The 20,391-nt window shown below is 42.0% G+C and overlaps 1 protein-coding gene across 4 annotated transcripts; it reads left to right on the top strand.

Annotated features, from left to right (window-relative positions):
- The first annotated feature begins 123 nt into the window (after positions 1–123).
- tcaim (T cell activation inhibitor, mitochondrial) lies at positions 124–20,270 on the top strand. Of its 4 annotated transcripts, none has more exons than XM_072570975.1 (10): positions 124–184; positions 3,405–3,537; positions 5,342–5,495; positions 8,076–8,325; positions 10,550–10,672; positions 13,316–13,413; positions 15,111–15,202; positions 15,713–15,945; positions 16,561–16,692; positions 18,652–20,270. In XM_072570975.1, exons 2-10 carry the CDS (start codon positions 3,442–3,444, stop codon positions 18,875–18,877), a joined length of 1,404 nt encoding a protein of 467 aa, XP_072427076.1. In that variant the 5' UTR covers positions 124–184; positions 3,405–3,441; the 3' UTR covers positions 18,878–20,270. The 4 variants fall into 4 exon arrangements, with proteins under 4 accessions (XP_072427076.1, XP_072427075.1, XP_072427079.1 ...); XM_072570974.1 differs by lacking the exon at positions 124–184 and adding an exon at positions 838–994; XM_072570978.1 differs by lacking the exons at positions 124–184; positions 10,550–10,672 and adding an exon at positions 838–994.
- The last annotated feature ends 121 nt before the right edge of the window (positions 20,271–20,391 follow it).

Raw genomic sequence — 20,391 nt, 5'->3', positions numbered from 1 at the left:
TACCGAGAGACTCAGCTGAACTGTATAACTCAGGGTGCCTACTTGTCATCCATTCTTATAACAATGTTTTAATAAATACCTGCTTTGGAATTTGACTCGGACTGAAATTATTGGAGAGTGAGAGCCATTTCTCTCATGCATGATCTGCTGTGCTTTTCCAGCAACATACTCTCCAGCTAGCAGAGTAAGTTCAATGCAGAGAAACGTGAAGTGTTTCCCTTTAGAATGAAGAACATGGAGAGTCTGCTAAATGGCACAACTCTAAATGGGCTGCAGTGCAGAGAGGTCTGGATCTATACAGTATATAGATACAGTACATTAGGCATAGACCTGATACAGAGGACAGTACACAGTATTGCATGTTTTATTAACAAGAGTAAGGAGCTCAAGGGAATTGAGTTTATCGTGAATTTGCAGAAGAAATGAGTTGGGCCTCAGTTTGAGCACATCAAAGTGATATCCCTTTGACCCAGGATATCCCGGGCTGAGACGGAGGTTATGATGCTCGGACTTGAATCTAAATCAAGACTTTACGTTGGACAATTAGAAAAGAATGAACATGGTATCCAACACAACAGACCTTCAACCCTATAAACTACCAACAGTTGCACTGCGATTGTTTCGTAATCGATACTTTAGGAATGGATTGCCCATCCCTGACGATCGGTTTATCTAGAATCATTGCTCTTCCCTGGTAATTGGTCTAGCGGGAGTGATTACTCCGCCCTGGTAATCGGTCTATCCGGGAGTGATTATTCCGCCCTGGTGATCGGTCTATCAGCGCGTGATTGCTCCGCCCTGGTGATCGGTCTATCTGGGGGTGATTGCTCCTGCCTAGTGATCGGTCTATCCGGGAGTGATTGCTCCTCTCTGGGATGGATTACACGAGTGTGCCCCCGTTGTCCTGGTGACCGCCCGGAGCTGGGACTGACAGGGAGCTCGGCCGAGGCCTGCGGCCCCGATGATCCGCGCGGATGCTCCGATTCCTGGGCAGGTGAGCAGGGCCTCGGGTCAGGGGTCAATGGTCCTGACCTGACACCCTGACCTCCGTCTCACCTCTGACCTCAATGTCACCGATTCCTCATCCCCTCCCCCATCACCTTCTCCTCCCCAACCCCTCACCTGGTGTTACCCCCCCCCACCAACCCCTCACCTGGTGTTACCCCCCCCCACCAACCCCTCACCTGGTGTTACCCCCCCCACCAACCCCTCACCTGGTGTTACCCCCCCCCACCAACCCCTCACCTGGTGTTACCCCCCCCCCCCACCAACCCCTCACCTGGTGTTACCCCCCCCCCCCCACCAACCCCTCACCTGGTGTTACCCCCCCCCCACCAACCCCTCACCTGGTGTTACCCCCCCCCCCACCAACCCCTCACCTGGTGTTACCCCCCCCCCCCACCAACCCCTCACCTGGTGTTACCCCCCCCCCCACCAACCCCTCACCTGGTGTTACCCCCCCCCCCCCACCACCAACCCCTCACCTGGTGTTACCCCCCCCCCCCCCAACCCCTCACCTGGTGTTACCCCCCCCCCCCACCAACCCCTCACCTGGTGTTACCCCCCCCCCACCAACCCCTCACCTGGTGTTACCCCCCCCCACCAACCCCTCACCTGGTGTTACCCCCCCCCCCCACCAACCCCTCACCTGGTGTTACACCCCCCCCCCCACCAACCCCTCACCTGGTGTTACCCCCCCACCACCACCCACTTGCTCTGTGCTCCTTTTACCAGCTTTAAAGTTGATCCAGTTTGTGTGAAAGTGTGTGATGACAAACACTTTACCATCATCAGGTTCTGAGTGATGCGTCTGGAATGAGTGTTGAATTGAACCCTCAACAAAGGAGGGGATGAGAATTGAGAATCTGTAATGAGGGGATGGAATGTCTTAGCCCAAACTGCCATTTCAGTGGACCTCAGCATTGCAAACCTACAGGAGCCTGAAAGTCCAGTCTGTGTCATGAAGAAAACATACTTTTTCCTTCTGTGACACTTGACCTTGTGATGGACCACTACCTCTCTCTCAGTACAAAATCATCAACCGTGTCCTGCTCACTATCTCTTACTGTTTTGGGTCATATATGAACATACAATACATGAATATGCAACACCTGAACAGTTAAAGACGGGTGCTCTGCAATATCCAAATCATCCCACACAATCTGCGACACGTTGCATGTTATGAAATGGACGCTCCCAATCTAAAAATTACGTGAAATGAGCTTGCACCAATTTGGCAAAGAAGAAAATTTGGGAAATTCTTCTCCAAGCTATGTAGGTGATCACAACTGCCTTAGGCAGCACTGTTGTCCTGAACATTCTATGCAGTAGTTTCCTCTTGAGCAAGCTGACATCTGCCCCAGTCACAAAAACAGCTCCAGCTGTCTCGTGGAGAAATTCAGTGATTCGTTGTCCATTGTGTGAGATAGCACTTCACTACTTTGTAAGGACAGAACCACTTCCTAACAGTAGACCTATGTGTGGCTTTATACAAGATGAAGTTGTGACCCCTTCACATCCTGACTCAAACTCTCAGCTGGACCATTATCAATTCCCTTCATTATATTCTAAACCTCAAACTGATCACTCATTAAGTTTTCATTCCTGTAAAGTCTCAACCCTTCCATACAGTCGTAAGTAAGAATCTTTTATGCAGGGAAATTGACATATTCCCCCCTCCTCTCCACCTGTTCCAAGGACTCAGTATCATTTGTGAGGAGACTAAAACTGGATTAATCAAAAGTTTGTACAAAGGCAATATAGTATGTTTTGTCTTTTGGTCAATAGTCTTATAAATACAAGGTAAAAACAATGACTGCAGATGCTGGAAACCAGATTCTGGATTAGTGGTGCTGGAAGAGCACAGCAGTTCAGGCAGCATCCAAGTAGCTTCGAAATCGACGTTTCAGGCAAAAGCCCTTATAAATACACCCACCTAATGTAGTTTGCTATATGACTGTCCTTTTAGTTTTGGATACCCTGTTGAATTGTTTCCAGTTGATTTTGAGGCCTGGCCTAGAATCCCTCAGTTGATTGTCCATCCTTGGGGGATATTTTAGAAAGAATCTTAAATTTATCAATGTCTGCACAGCATATATCAGTCATTTGGCCCAACAAGCCCAAGCCAGTGAGACTCTTTCCTCCCTAATTCATCTCACTCTATTGGTCATTCTTTCTACTTATTCCCTTTTCATCTGTTCATGTACTTCTAGACCTTTGTGCAATTTGGTGTCAATTCCTCCTCCCTCAGATAACTTGCATTTAACCCGAGCTACCATTTTCATTGTTGACTTTGTTTTTTCTACAAACTTTCCTGCTATGCAGGCTCAGCTGAGCAAACATGCTGTAATGCAATAGAAACCTACTCCCTGTTACTCACCAAATCACTTAATTTTCTATCCCAGATTCTGTGCAGGAATAGCCAATCATCAGATTTGTCGAATGAGCACCTTATCAGTGGCTGAAGCTGTGAATGCCCTGAGACCATTCTACTTTGCTGTCCACCCAGATTTCTTTGGCCAATATCCAAGAGAGAGGGTAGGTACTGATGGTCTCTGTGAGGTTTCTGAGTTTGAGAACTGATGATCGCCTTGGAGAAGGTGCAGAGCTTTACCAAGATCTGGTATCAGCTGTGGTTTAGTGGGTAGCACTCTCACCCCAGGCAGTTGTGAGATCAAGTCCTCCTGCAAAGGCTGGAGCACTATCTATGTTTGCATGTCCAGTGAAGTACTGAAGAAGTGCTGCACTGACAAAGTGTTTATCTTTTGGATGGTTATCTTTTTCAGATTTAAAGTTGTGCCTACCCTGTAAGGTAGATGTGAAAGATGCTTTGGTACCACTTCAGAGAAGAGAGGAGAGCTCTCCCGAGTGTCTTACTCAATATTTATACATCAACTATTATCACTAAAATAGGTTATCTGATCATTATCTCTTATCATTCTCCCATTACTATCTGTGCGAAGTTGATGTGTGCTAATTAGCTGTCATATTTCCAACATTACAACAGTGAGATTTCCAAATTACTTGTATGGCAGTATTGGATCACTTGAGAATGTGAAAGGTAGCATAGGAATTCAGATCTTTCTTTACAGAATGGTATCAGGGATGAAGGATTTGAGATATCTAGTGATAATGAATAAACATTGTTCTCGTTACAGCACAGAAAGTTGAGGGATATTCAAAATCACAAAGGGCTTTGATCAAAGAGATGTAAGCAAGTGGCTCATTGTTCTGTTTCCAGAGGACATAGATAATTGTTAATTGTTCTGGAATGTGTTGTTTGAGGGAACGGTAAAAGCAAATTCAGTTGTGATCTTCAAATGAGAATTCGATAAATAATTGAAGAGGAAAGAACAGGGGCAGCATAGAAGCAATTTGATAACTCTTCCAGAGAGCTGACACAGGCACAATGTGTCAAATGTTGTTGCTGTTCCAGGTGGAGTGTCCTTGTTTCAAACGTTTCTTTAAGCTACACAGGCAGGTTCCATCTCTGCCTTTTTGAGGCATTCTGAATGTCTTTACACTGGTCTGTTACTAATTATGTGTGCTCTTAAATTGTTCTTATTGCTCTGCCAGTTATAATCCATCTCATTTGTACTGACACTGCTGCTACATAAATGTATGGCAACATAGAATTGGTTCCATGTTGCAAACAGATTTTTGAGATGAGCACCCAATTTCTGTGCTTGACTGTGAACCAAGTCTAAATTGGAGCCAGATTTTTCAGGAGTGAAATTAGGAAACAGTCCTACGCACAAAGAGTGGTAGCTGTTTGGAGCTCTCTTCTAAATATGGTGATTAATGTTCAGTCAATTGTTAATTTTTGATTTGGTGATTGATAGATTTTATTAGCCAATCTTTTTAAGTAGTGTGGGACCAGGTGGGTAAATACAATTAGGGCACAGATCAGCTCTGACCTCGTTGAATGAGAGAGCAGAATCAAGGGGCTGAATGGCTTCCTCCTGTCCTTATGTTCAATGTGCAACACAATTGGCAGAGTCAATCCATGATATTCTGTCACTCTAAGACATTTGAGTGTAAAGAAAGATTGGTACTGATGGTCATTATTCCATTTGGAGGTAAGGGGTTTCATTCCTTAAATGCTTCAGCCCAGATTTGGTTAGATAAAGATATGGTTAAAAACTACGGTAGTATATACCAATTTTTGGAAAAACTTAAGTACCTGTACCAATGGCCACTGCCCCACTGAAAGAATCCTTTAACTCAGACTGAATGAACTGATGCAGACTCGATGGACCCAATTCTGTGCTGTATTCTCAGAATCCGATGCACTTTACTTTCAGCTGGAAGAAAGTCTCTGTGTGATGTTTTGCTTTTGCAGGAAGTGAATGAAAATTCCCTGAAGCAGTTGAATAGCTACTTGGAGTGCATGCAGAGACCAGGGCGGAAAACCCTTCAACCTACAAAGCTCACATTCTACATCAGAGACACAAGTAGTGATCCAAATGCACCCCAGCACCATGTAAATACTTCAGGTGGGGGCACTGTTTTATTGGGAGCTCTACGAACTATTCTTAATCTTGTTCTGACTTAACTGGTTTCATTCAGGATTTAAGGCAGATATTCTCTGCAGAGTATTGTTGTTCAGACCATTCCTTTAATTATACAGTTGGGCAGTCCCAGTATCCTTGGAGCCAAGCCTTATTTGTTTAACAAAGTACAGTAAATAAAGCCATGAATCATAGAATTCCTACAATGTGGAAGCAGGCCATTCAGCCCTGACCAGGCATCCAAAGAGCATCCCACCCAGAGCCAGCTCTCGACCCTATCCTTGTGACCCAGCATTTCCCATGGCTAACCCACCTAGTCTGCACATCCCTGGGCACTACATGCAATTCAACAAAGCCAGTCCACCTAACTTGCACATCTTTGAACTATGGGAGGAAACTGGAGCACCTGGAAAAAGTCATGCAGATATGGGGAGAATGTGCAAAATCCAAACCGACGAGGGCTGGAATCGAACTGAATTGAATCCAAGCTTATTATTTTAGTGACTAGCACCATCATCTCTGAGTCACAAGGTTTTGGATTCAAGTCCAACTCTAGAGCTTGAGCACAGAAATTTAGGTAGACATTACTTAGGGAGGGCTACAGTGTCCAATGGTGTCTTTCAATAAAATGTTAAACCACAACCTCATTTCTCTATTCAACTTTACGTATAAGGTTCCAAGGCATTATTTTGGATAGGTGCAAATGAGGTCTCCCCAATATCCTTGCCAATATTTATCCACCGATTAACATTCTTCTGATGCAGGGATTATGAATGTTCAACAGGGACATGGTGGAGCAATAACAATAGTTCAGTGATTTGCAGATGCTTTCCTGAGTTGGCACAGTGACAGGGTGAGAAGTGTTTTGCAGGAATAGTGTCCTCATGGACGTATATTAGCTCCTAGTCCAGCAAAGCTTCAATTTTAATATTTTCATCATTGCTTTCAAATCTCTCCATGGTCTCGCCCATCCCAATTCTCTAATTTTCTCCAGCACTTCAACCCTGTGAGATAACTGTACTTCTTTAGTTCTCACCTCTTCTACAGCCCTACTTTTATTTCACTCCACTAATGGCAGCTGTGCCATTGGTTGCCAAGGTCCCAAGTACTGGATTTCCTTTCCTTTCCACTCTGCTCTCTTTTCAGACACTCACACCTGTCCTAATATTTCATAGATTCCCTACAGTATGGAAACAGGCCATTTAACCCATAAAGTCCACTCTGACTCTCCAAAGAGCATCCTACCTGTAACCATAACCCTGCATTTCCCATGGCCAGTCCACCTAACCTGCACGTTTTGTGGGAGGAAACCAGAGTACCTGGAGGATACCCACGTAGACACGAGGAGAATGTGCAAAATCTACATAGTCGCCGAGAATGGATTGAATCTGGGTCCCTGGCGCTGTGAGACAGCAATGCTAACCACTGGGCTACCATACCGCCCCAGGTTATGTGTCTCAGTGTCAAATTTTGTTTGATAAGACTCTTATGCATTTTTGACACTCTGCAATGTCAAAGACTCCACATACATAATTGCAGGTGGTTGTAAGCCTTGTTCTATCATTCTTGGGTATGTTAATTTGAAACCATTTTAGAAATTGCAAACTGTAAGAGTGTCACACTGCTCTTTGCATATCAGTAGTGAAGTCTGGTAGACATTGCCTCAACAGGCAGTGGAAGCAGATACAATAGCAACTTTCAAAAGGAAATTGGATAAACGTTTGAATGGAAAGAAAAGTTACAGAGCTTTGGGAAAAGAATGTGGGACGGAGAAGTATTTCTGATGGTGGTGGGCTGAATAACCTCTGCATATGCTTTACGTCCAGTAATTTGTCTGTTGTATGCCAGTCATTGACTCTAAGCGTGTAGGTCTAGCTGGCGGTGAAGAAGGCAAAAGATATGTCTGCTTTCATAGCAAGAGGATTTGAGTACAGGAGCAGGGATGTCTTGCTGCAATTGTACAGGGCCATGGTAAGACCACACCTGGAATGTTGTGTGCAGTTTTGGCTTCCTTCTCTAAGGAAGACTGTTCTGGCTACAGAGAAAATGTAATGCAGTTTGCCAGACTGATTCTGGGATGACATGACTGACCATATGAAGAGAGTTGGCACTATATTCACTGAAGTTCAGAATGAGAGGGGATTTCATGGAATCCTCTAAAATTCTAACAAGACTAGACAGGGTAAATGCAGGAAGGGTGTTCCTGAGAACTGAGATCCAGGAGTCACAGTTTAAGGATGCGGGTTAAGCTATTTAGGACTGAGATAAGGAGAAATGTCTTCACTCAAAGTGGTGAGCATGTCTAGTGGTATAGGACACTGTTGAGGGCAAAACATTGAATGTTTTTAAGAAGGAGTTATAGTTCTTCAGCCTACATGGGTCAATGGATCTGGAGCAAAAGCTATAACAGGGTACTGCACAAGATGATGAGTCATGATCGTATTGAATAGTGGATCAGGCTTTAAGGGCCAAATGGCTTTCTCCTGTTCTTATTTTCTATGTTTAATTACATTCACTTTATGTCTGCAAATTTAGTTAATGTTAAAACAAAACTATTTGTTTCAGGGTTTCGACCAGTCACTTTCACGCTACAGAATAAGGACCTCCTGAGTGTGGTAGTAACGATCTTGAAATCCTGCAGTTTATCCACGGATCATGTGCAAGATGCACAGATTGACAAGGGCCTGCCTCAGCAGACTGGGACCATTCCATTTGGCAGACCTATCCGATGGGATAAGACCTACTACACTGTCACTGGCTACAGAGTCCCAGAGGAAGAGTTGGACTACACTGTCCATATGGAACCTGCACTTGGGTACAAGAACTGTTACTGCCTACCTCAGTTAAGGTTGTGTTAATTGCTGTGATAGTTGCTCTGGTCTATCTCAGTTCCAGATAATTGCATCATTAATATTTGGCTAATCATTCAAATGTCAGCTGTGGATTAGTGCTTAGCACGACTAAGATAGCCATGAGTTCAAATCTTCACTCGGGTCAGTACTGAGGGAGCACTGCAGTGTCTGTAGGTTAGTACTGACGGAGTACTGCAGTGTCACCATGTCAGACCACAGTGCTGAGGATGGTATGTACTGTCAGAGGGGCATTATAGAGGGAAAACTGCACTGTCAGAGGGCCAGTACTGTCGCAGTACAATATTATCAAAGGGGCAGTACAATGGAAGTGCTGCATTATCAGAGGGGCAATACTGTAGAAGTACAACACTATCAGAGGAACAGTACTGAGGGAATGCAGCATTTATAGAATCGTAGAAATGTACAGCACTGAGGAAGACCGTGCCTGTGCTGGTCATAAAAGACCTAATCAACTTCTCAGCCTGATGTTTGTAGCTTTTGACATTGTGGTACTTCAGATGTGTATCTTTACCCTTTATAATTTATAATTGCCTTTTACATATACAATGCATAGTTTATAATTCAGATGAGGGTTTCTGCCTATGCTATACTTTTATAGCCAGTGACTGTAGATGTGCACTATCCTCTGAGAAAAAAATCCTCAACTCCCCTCTAATCCTTCTGCTAATCACTTGAAATCTTTGCCCCCTAGTTATTTATATCACTGATAAGTGAAATCAGTCCTTTCTATCTACTTCAACAAGGCCCTTCGTAATTTTAAACACACCAATTGATCTGCCACAGCATCCTCTGTTTTAAAAACAAGCCTTAACTAATCTTCCTGCCTGGCTAATTTTTTCCAGTGAAATTGTAAATCTCCTCTGCCTCTCTGGTATGATCACATCCTTCCTAGAATGAGGTGATCAGTATCGTACACAGTATTCCAGCTTTGGTCTAACCAATGCTTTATCTGTTCCTGTATGAACTCCCTGCTGTTATATTCTCTGCACTGACTTGTAAAGAAAAGTATCCCCTATGTGCCTGTTCTGTTACCTTCAGGGATCTGTAGAAATACACTCCAAGGTCTCTCTATTCCTCTACACTTCTCAATGTTTTACCATTTACCTTGTATACCATCATCCACAAATTAATTACCTTGAATGCCTCGAGATTGAATTCTACTTGCCACTTTGTTTTAACCACTTGACAGTCCATTGAAATGCTACAATTTAAAAGCTTCCTTCCACACTATCAATGACACTATCAAATTATCTTTTGATCACCTTTATATTTAAGTCTAAATCATATATCAGAAAAAGCATATTTCTGATATGCTATGGAATTTCACTGAAAGAAGATTTCCAGTTGCAAAACCAGTGTTACAGATGCAAATCGTTTGAATGAGGTATTAAACCTCAATCAGCATCAAATAATCAGGTTATCCAGTCCTTATTAAATTGCTATTTGTGGGATCTTGCTATGAGCAAGTTGACTAGTGTTTCTACATTACAAGAGTAGGAGCAGTGAAGTATTTCGGGATATCCTGAAATCATGAAAGGCAATTTGTTAACTACTCCATTCTTGTAAACCAAGGGATTAGGTTTGCAAAATAAATCTTTTAGAAATCTTAATGCAAAAAGAGGTCATTCGATCCACAATGCCCAAGTTAGCTCTTTGCAACAGCAATCTAATTAGTCCCATTCTCCCCCTCATTCCCAGAGTCTGTCCATTTTTCTTTATCAAGAATTCATCCAGTTCTCTTTGTAAAGTGTTGAATCTGTTTCTACTACCCTTACAGCAATAAGATTCTCACAATCGTACTTAAAACTTGTCCATTTTAGGCTATTCCATGGACTCGATTATGCAAAAGGTAAATTAAGCAAGCTTTTGCAGGTTCCTGTATTTTATAAATGAGGACGATGTCAGGGTGTATTGAGTCTGTTTAGACATGGTAGTATTGTGAAATGTGTGATTTGTACAGGCGTAGTGGTGCCAGTTAAGAGGTCAGTTAGTTTTCTGAAATTGATGGTGCGGGAGTCATAGACAATCCTAAATTTTGCTACGTAAGTGTTACTAGACCAAAGTTTCTCCACCCCATGGATTATAGTTTTGGAATCATTTTGAGGAAACCATGGATGTTATCGAGCGAGTAATGCTGACAAACTGATGATATTGTTAATTTTGTAGGTTGTGGTTGCATAAAAACAGAGCTTCTGCTTCCGAGAAGTTAACTGTCAGTATTCCACTGCGAGATGAGCTCGAGCGTTTAAAAACGGAACTGTGTCTGCAACTGGAGATAACTGATATCAGGTATTACTTCTAAAAGGAAGTGAAATATGCCAGAAAGGGAAATGTTTGTAGAGTTTTAAATGAATCTCTTTAAATCTAGAAAGGTATTTAGCTGTCTTGTAGCTCAGAGATGATTACACCCACTCTACAACTGCTTTTCTTGCATCTCTTAAACAGGTTGGGATTAATGGTACTTGCTAGGGCTAAGGCAGAATCAGATGCCTTCAAACTGAACTTCCAACCTCATTGCATCTCCAACTCCAAAACCACCAACTTACACCTCTATAACAATGCCACCTCTGCCACTGCTGAAACCCTCAACTGTGATCTTGTTAACGCCAAACTCAGTTATTCTGATCCTCGCCAGGCGAACTCACCTTTCAGAAATTGGATTTATTCAAAAGTACTGCTCATATAAAAACTTGGAGCACTCACCCACCCCTGCGCGTGTGCACACACACACAGCCCCTCCCTCACATGCACCCCCCACATCCTGCCATGGCCCCCCAGTCTACATTGGATGACAATCTGGCAACATCTTAATTTGTAATTTCTGACCCTTGTACTCAGATCTTTCCATGCCTCACCCCTCCCTATTTTTGCTGTCCTCCAATTCCACAACTTTCCCAAGATATCCAATTCTGGCCTCTTGCGTGTACTCCACCACTAACTTATACCTTTCAACTGCACACCATTGACATTGAGCTTTGAAATCCTTTCCCTAAACCTCTCTGTATTACACTTTCCTTTCCTCCTTCAACCCCCCCCCCTCCTTATAACCTACCTCTGACCATGCTTTTAGTCATCAGAGCCTAATATGATTTGATCCTTTTTTAAGTACAATGGCCAAAACTGTACTCCAGGTGCAGCCTTGCCAACATCTTGCTTTTAAACTTCACCTCTCTCACAATAAAGGCCAAAATTCCATTGTATTCTCAATTACTTACTGTCACTGCATGCTTTTGTATTTCTTGCACAAGAACACCTCAATTCCTCTATACTGCTCTTTTATGCTCTTCTATGACCTCCTACTTTCCTAAATTAAATTCCATCTACCAAGGGTTTTCCCCATTCATTTAGCCTATTTGTAGCTCCTTACAAATCCCTTCTGTTGTCATCACAAAATGCCCTCCCATCTATTTTTGTATCATTAGCAAATTCGGATACATTTTTACTCTGCCTCTTCCTCCCAGGTCATTAATATAAATGTTAGATAATTGAGGTCCTAGGACTGATCTTTGTGGCACTTTAATAGTTACATCTGTCCAATCTGAAAACTATCTGTTAATTCTAACTTTCTGTTTTCTGTGTGTTAACTAATCCTTAATCTATGCCTATACATTATCCCCAAAATTGTGAGCTCCTATCTTGTGCAATAACCTTTTAGATTAGATTAGATTCCCTACAATGTGGAAACAGGCCCTTCAGCCCAACAAGTCCACATCAACCCTCCGAACAGTAACCCACCCAGACCCATTCCCCTACCTTATATTTACCCCTGACTAATGCACCTAACACTACAGGCAATTTAGCGTGGCCAATTCACCTAACCTACACATCTTTGGACTGTGGGAGGAAACCGGAGCACCCGGAGGAAACCCATGCAGCCAGACATGGGGAGAATGTGCAAACTCCACACAGACAGTTGCCCAAGGTGGGAATTGAACCCGGGTCTCCGATGCTGTGAGGCTAACCACTGAGCAACCCATGCTGCCCCATAAGTGGATCCTTATTGAATGCTTCTCAAAATCCAAATACCAGTCTCTTTATCATCTCTGCTTGTTATATCCTCAAAGAATTTGAAAGGGTTCAGAAAAGATTTACAACGATGTTGTCAGGGTTGGAGGATTTGAGCTATAGGGAGAGGTAGAATAGGCTGGGGCTGTTTTCCCTGGAGCGTCGGAGGCTAAGGGATGACCTTATAGAGGTTTATAAAATCATGAGGGGCATTGATAGGATAAATAGACAAGGTCTTTTCCCTGGGTTGGGGGAGTCCAGAACTAGAGGGCATAGGTTTAGGGTGAGAGGGGAAAGATATAAAAGAGACCTAAGGGGCAGCTTATTCATGCAGAGGGTGGTACATGCATGGAATGAGCTGCCGGAGGAAGTGGTGGATGCTGGTACAATTACAGCATTTAAAAAGCAGCTGGATAGGTATATGAATAGGAGAAGTTTAGATGTATATGGACCAAGTGCTGTCAAATGGAACTAGATTAGGTTAGGATATCCAGTCAGCATGGATGAGTTGGACTTAAGAATCTGTTTCCGTGCTGTACATTTCTATGAATCTATGATTCTAAATTAGTCAAATGTGATTTCTCTTTCATGAAACTATACTGAGTCTGTTTTGCTGTGTTAAGCTTTTCTAAATGTCCTGCTATTTCTTCCTCAATAATGGTCTCTAGCATTTTCCCATTGTTAAGCTAACTAGCCTATAGTTTTCCTAATTTCTGTCTCCCTACCTTCTTAAACAGGGGGGTCACATTAGCAGTTTTCCAATCTGCTGGAACTGTCCTGGAATCCAGTGTGTTCTGGAATATAGAAGAATATTAAAGTTTTATTTTTCACATTGCTTTCTACCATGTTTAGGGATATTCCTCACTGCTCATTAGTACATTTGGTTCCATCTCCAGCAATATAATTTTAATTTTGCTCTTGGTCTAGGTGGCAGAGAAGTTGGGGAGTAGCTCATCGATGTAGCCAATTACACAGCCTCGCTCGTTTCATCCAGCAGAATTCTCCAGAATTGCACAATATCAAAGGTCTGTCTTTTCATAAATACTTGCAAGCATTGGAATGTGAAATCAAAACTTGAAAATGGTTATGCCAGCATGTTCAGATATAAGATAAGCAGGCTAATATTTCATTTGTGATTTCTGTTCATTCCAAATTCTACCCTCCCTCTGCTCCAAGCTTTTCAATTAAATCCACCCAACACCCTTTCTCTAATGCCTTCTTGTATGGGATCTATCACCTTCCCCTAGTGCATCTGAGTCTCCTTTCCCTTCTTTGACTTCTCTGTTTCTATTTCTGAAGATAGGCTATTCCCCAATATCCATTACATACCTGGGAATCAGTTTAGCTCAGTTGGCTGGATTGTTGGATTGTTGGATTACAGAACAGTGTGATGTCAATAGCATGGGTTCAATTCCCATCACTGGTTTGCGATTACCATGAAGGACTCTCCTTTTCAACCTCTTCCCTTGCCTGAAGTTTGACAGCCCTCAGGTTAAATCACCACCAGTGAGAGCAGCCCCTATAGTCTGGCAAGACTATGGTGATACAACATTACATACACACAGTTATCTTGAATACACATCCTCACACAGTACCCCACTTCATGTAAGGATTCTATTCCATTCTCCAGTTTCTTCAACTCTGTCACATCATTTCCAATAATGCCACCTTTCCTCCACAGGGATGCTTTCGACGTCACCATCTTCTTCAACTGAGGATTTTCCATCTTCCAACACCATTTCTGCCACCTCCAGTAGAATACCACTACCAAGCACATCTTCACCTCTCCTCCACTGTCAGCATTTTGCAAGGATCATTCCCTCCACAGTACTTCCATGACACCTTCCCTTGTAAGCACAGGTGTGTTACTTACTCTTTCATCTCCCTCTCACTCTCCAAGTTCCAAACATGCATTCCAGGTGATGCAGCAATTTACCTGTACATTGTTCAGCCTACTGTGCTGTATTTTGTATCACAATGTGCTCTCCTACATATTGGCATGACCAAACGCAGGCTGGGTGACTGCTCAATGGAACACCACAGTTCTATCTGTAGGAAAGACCTCAGCCTTCCTGGTGCTTGCCATTTTAATACACCATTTTGCTCTCATGCTAACATTCCCAGATCTGCTCTAGTGCTCAAGCCAAACTCAACACTTGCTGGAAGAACAGCCCCATATTGTATACTGAGGCACCTTACCATCTTTAGGAGTAAACATTGAGTTCAACAACTTAAGATCATGAACAATTTTCCCCCATTGTGATTACACCTTTTCTTCCCCCAGTGTCTGGTTTGCTCATAATAGAGCTGACTTATTTTCTGTAAGTAACATCTTCTATTAAAACCTATTCTGCTCTTTTATCCTTCCCCTCCTACAATTATCAATTTCATACTGGCCACTCTCACCATCCATTTCACTTACTCACTTTTTCCCCTTCATCAACAGCATAACACCACCATTTTCCAGCTGCTTTTGGTTTGAAGTCATCTGACTCAAAATATTAACTCTGTTTCTGTCTCCATAGATGCTGCCTGAACTGCTGAGTTTCTCCAGCGCTTTGTTTTTATTTCAGATCTCAAGCATCTGCAGTGCTTTGCTTTTATTTATTCCAGATAGGGCTGTGACTAATTTAAAGTGGAACTGTGTGATGTATCTTTTACACTGTGAATGTTGATGCAAATCTTTCATCCCCCTCCATGGGTGTGCCTGTTTCCTTTACAGGATGTACTTTAATCTTTGCTGATAACTCCGGGATGAATGCTGCAGGGCAGATTATGTTGGGAACTGTGGATGTCCATCATCACTGGGCAAAAGTAAGTGAAACCAACAGTAAAGACAACATTATAGCAAAATGTGTGCATTTCATGTTTATTATTTTCAGAAATATTTACATTGTTCTATCTGGTCAAAGTTTAGGGAGGAAATCCCTCCATTTAGGGGCCAGGCAGCTGAGGGTACAGCCTCAAGTATGGGATTGAAAGAAATAAGGGATGCTCAGGAGTTCCAAATTGGAGGAGCACCAAGATCTTGTGGGGGGGCAGGGGGGTTGTAGGGTGGAAGAGGGGGAATATAATTTTTAACATCATCGCATTGCCAGACTGGGAGCCAGTGTATCTTGCTGAGTACAGTGGGTGATGGATAACTGGGACAAACTGACACAGTTTTGTATAATGTAGATTTGGCAGAGAGTGAAAGGTGGGAAGCCAGGCAGAAAACGTTTTGGACGAATCCAGTCTGAAGGTAACAAAGGCATCTGTAAAATGTTTAAATTGTGAATTATCAAGTATTAGTTCAGTAAATATTTAATTTGTTATTACTTGAAGCTGTTGGAGAGGTTGCCCATCTACTGTGATCTTCACAGCCATCTTTCTGTGTTGAAAGAGAGGACCAGCTACCTTCTGGGAGACGTTGAATTAATTTATGATGAGGATCTGCAACCAACAGTTATGCTTGAAGATTATTACAGAATGTTAAAGACCTTCTATCAGAATTTGATAGTTATTCAACCTCTGTTTCACCCACGAAGTCTAAAAGGACTGCAAATAATTCTACAAAAGTGAGTAATTGCTAAAGTTGCAAGTGAAATCACACTTAAGTGCAGCAAGTATGACATTATTATCCTCGAAACATAGTGATGCTGGCTATTCGTGCTGAGATTTGTTCTGGCTTAGGGACATCTGCCACCAGTAACTGATGTGACTGGGCCCATTTGTGCATGTGTAGGCAGCTGTTTTGATGGCCACCTTTGTGTTTGTACTCACCTCTCCAATTGAGGAAAGGATGGTAAGGTGGGTGGGATTTGATGATATGGCCAGTCATATGATGATGCATCATTCAATCATTTCCTGAGCAATTTTCTTCATTCATTCATGGGATGTGGGTATCACCGGCTAAGCCAGTGAGGGGGAGGGGGGAAGAGTTGGTCATAGATCCCACTTCATTGAACAGGAGAGTTCTCTTCGGTGTGGCCAATATTTGTCTCTCAATCAACATCACAGGTTTCTTGCCTGCAATTGGTGGCTGTACTTGAGGAGAAATGGATGATTTGAGTGAGAAGCATTTTGGGATGTCCTCAGTTTATGGAAGGAAATGTGAAGACTTTTAACAACAACTTGCTACTCCATCATTTCAACACTGCTCATGTTAACAGGATGCTGTTCTCTTATTTCAGTGATTCTTCAGCTCCTAGCCTCCTTCAAGCAGGTCAACTGAGCATACCTGTAACATGTGACCCCACTACCTTACAATGGTTTATTCAGGCTCATTCACAAAGAGCCAGGACCTACTTGAGAAAAGAGGAAGAGTAAGTAACAGATTCTAACTGAGCACGTTATTGATGGGAGGGTGACAATTGAAGTCGCACTCTTGAAGAGGATCAGACATTCACACACTTTCATATATGGTTTTTGCATCTATGGGTAATTCATTAAAGAATTGTTAAAATAAAATCACTTCAGTTTCCCAATGTGCATAAAGAATCATTGACTGGATCAACTCAAAAGGGATTGGAGTGTCGGTATTTCTGAATTCCAAGATGCCTGATAGCTCATTAACATCAACAGTTATTGCAGATGTGATTTACTGGCTACAGGAAGGAGATGGTAAAATCATGGTGTAATAAAACCATTATTAGTCAAATAGTTTAATAGGGAAAAATTCTGATGATAGGGCAAATCTTAATGAGACCCCATTAATTAAGTCTTTCTTTATAAACTTTTGATAATAGTGTAGGGGCATCTGGGAACTCTAAATATGAGGATTTAAGGACTGAAAGAAACAGACAAAAAAAGGAAATCAGGTGAATTACAGTGAAATCAGATTCAGAAATAAAGGGAAGAGGAGAAAGGGTGACTTGAGACAAAGGAAAAAAAAAGTTAAAAGTAAACTAAAACTGTTTATACTTGCAAAATCACTGGCATTACTTCATCTGAAAGTTTGAACCTAAACAATTTAAATTGTTCACTGCCCCCTCATTCACAAAGTATATCCAGTATTTTTTTTTATTTTATTTCAGGTTTCCAGCATCTGGGCATCTTTTCTTCTATATTATTGTTTAAATTCTTCTTGTTCTGAACCAGAGCAATGTATTTACATTGCATTAATTATTACATTGTTACTCAAGAAAAGGTGGGGCACAGAAACAGCCACTTGGATCATGTGGCTGCACCAGCTGAGAAACTAGCTACACAACCTGATCCCACTTTGCTGCAATCAGTCTACAGCCTCAGGTTTCTGCAATTGAGCTGCATATCCAGACACCTTTTATATGAATTGAGGATTTCTGCCTCATTGTTCTCACCTGTAATCTTTCTACCAATCATTTTGAATTCAGAGGTAAATAGCCCTGTTGAGCCGCTCTATCCAGGACCCTCACAATTTGTTTGTCTCAATCAGCTCTCCTCCAAGCCTACTCTTCTGCCAGGAGAACAACCCTACCTATCAAAATTTTGTTTACAGCTACAATTTTCCGTTATGTAAATCTCATCTGCATCCTCTCTAGTGCAGTTACATCCTTTCTATAATGAGGTGATCAAAATTGCAAATTGTCCTTGTGGCCTAACTAAAGATTTATACAATTCTAGCATCACCTCGATACTTTGGCTAATAAAGAGCAAGATTTCGAACCTACTTATTGATCAGTCCTACTATCTTCAGTAATTTATAGACCTACACTCAGAGGTCTTTTTCACCTTTCAGTATTTTCTGATTAATTGTGTATTATTTTGCCTTGTTAAATCTTCCTAAATGTACCAAGTCACACTTCATTAAATTGAATTTGCTCTTTTTCTGCCCACCAGAAGTTACATAGATACATTGATAATTATCAGCCCTAAACCTGTGGTGTGTTTAATTGGTAAATAATGCATAAAACCAGCAAACTCTTCAAAATAACAGCAAGGCTGAGGATGAAAAGCCATTAGTGTGCAACAACAGATTGATGACCAACAACTCAGTTAAAAATCACAATACCAGGTTATAGTCCAATAGGTTTGTTTGGAAGCACAAGCTTTCCGAGCGCTGCTCCTTCATCAGGTAGCTGACAGCTAGTGCTTCCAAATAAACCTGTTGGACTATAACCTGGTGTTGTGTGATTATTAACTTTGTACACCCCAGTCTAACACCAGCTCTTCTACATCACAACTCAGTGTTATCTCTTCGTCCCTTGAACTTGACAGCAAATTAAATGTAAACTCTATTACTTCTCGAGCAAATCCACTGTTTCACTTCAGAAATTAATGGATTTTTATCTTTATCCGACTAGATTGGAACTGAAACAGAAGACACTGATCAGAGATTGTATAGAACGATTTGGACTCAAGAGACTGTATAAGGAGCCCAGTGTGTCCAGCCAACAAATGGTGAAGTGCTGTCAAAGACTCCTTGAAGGACACATCGGAGAGTTACAAGGGATGCACCTGTGTATCTCCCATTTCTATACAGTGTTGCAGGATGGTGACTTGTGTGTGCCTTGGGACTGGAAATGGTAACTTAGGAGAATGGGGAAAGGAGACTGGATCCATGATAGTCCCCACAATCTCAGCTTGGAGCAATGTGAAGTGTATGAAACTGGGAGTCTGCATGTTTTGGAACTGTAGCTAATAACCAAGTTTGGGGAAATCCCAAGTTGCTCACAGAGAGTTGAATTGTAATGTGAATTAAAATATATATTTTAAAAATTTCAAACTTCAAAGTGACCAGCTCCACCAGAATGGAAATTCAGCCCCTGGCTAACTGAACCAACCAATTTGACTTGCTGTGGAAACCAGCACTTTTAATTGTATGTTGTAAGCTGAAATTAAGATGACTGTGGTTGAGGCTCAAAGTTTTTTTATCATCATTCGGCCGCCCACGTATTTCCAGCACTTAGTGCCTGTCGATGCATGTTTTGGAAGGGTCTGAAAATTGATGTGGCCAAACAGGTGAGTGTCAAACACACTTTCCTTAGCCATCAGTCTTGAAGTAGAACTTGAACCTAGAGTTTCTGACTGAGACAGAGATGCTATCTACTGTGCCATAAGACCTCTTATTAATCTTAAAACCTCATTTTTAATCTCACACCTTACCATATTGATGAATGAGGCTAATTTGGATTATGACTTTTTGTTTCAATCCTTCCTTTCCTCCTGTTTGCACTAGTTTCCAAAGCTCCCAAGTTTGAGAGGAATATTGAGAACAGTAGATCTAGAACTTGCAGCTCTCACAGCCAGGGCACAGAATTTCTAAAACAATAGATCTGATCTTGGAAGTGTTGTCTTACACTTAATCACTGCACAGATAAAATGAATCCCTAACCCTGTGATCTTCCAACTACACAATCCTCATCATTAAAATCCAGTACTTTCACCTCTGCAATCTCAAACTCCACCCCTAGCTCAGCTCATCTGCTACCTAAGTACCCATCCATATGTTATATCTAGACTTCAATTCCAGATGTTCTCCTGGCCATCTCCCATAAACTTGAGCTCATTTCAAGTCCAGTTTATTCATCAACCTGTGTTGCTGACCTAAACTGTCTCCTTATCTGGCAAACTATCCATTTTAAAATACTCTCACTTGTTTGTAAAACTCTCCATGGCATGGTCCCATCCTTCCACCCTACAACTTCCAAGAAATCTGTGTACATTTAATTGAGATATCTTGGGCACACTCAGTTTTAGCTAATCCACTGTTGTGGCTGGCTTTCAGCTTTTTGGCTCCTAAGACCACAATTCTCTGCCTCTCATTTAAGACATTTGTTAAAACCTGCTTTCTTTGCCAAGACTTTAGTCAAACCTCCTGATGTCTTTTTCTGTGGTTCATTGTTGTTATACTACCTTAAGGTGCTATGCAAGTGCAAGTTGTGTGAACGTTGGCAAATATGAAGTAGTGATTTTGGCTGCAGAGTACTGTATTAGTTTTATTTCATCGGTGGGGGGGCGGGTTGGGGAATGGGATGGTGGGGTCCATAAGTGTGTTATAGCAAGAGCCTAAATTTACATCAATTAAATCCTAAATGATCACG

Source organism: Chiloscyllium punctatum, chromosome 5, assembly GCF_047496795.1.
Source record: "Chiloscyllium punctatum isolate Juve2018m chromosome 5, sChiPun1.3, whole genome shotgun sequence".
Taxonomy (NCBI): Eukaryota; Metazoa; Chordata; class Chondrichthyes; order Orectolobiformes; family Hemiscylliidae; genus Chiloscyllium; species Chiloscyllium punctatum.
Note: the sequence above shows the minus strand (reverse complement) of the source record. Positions and strands in the feature narration are given on the sequence as shown.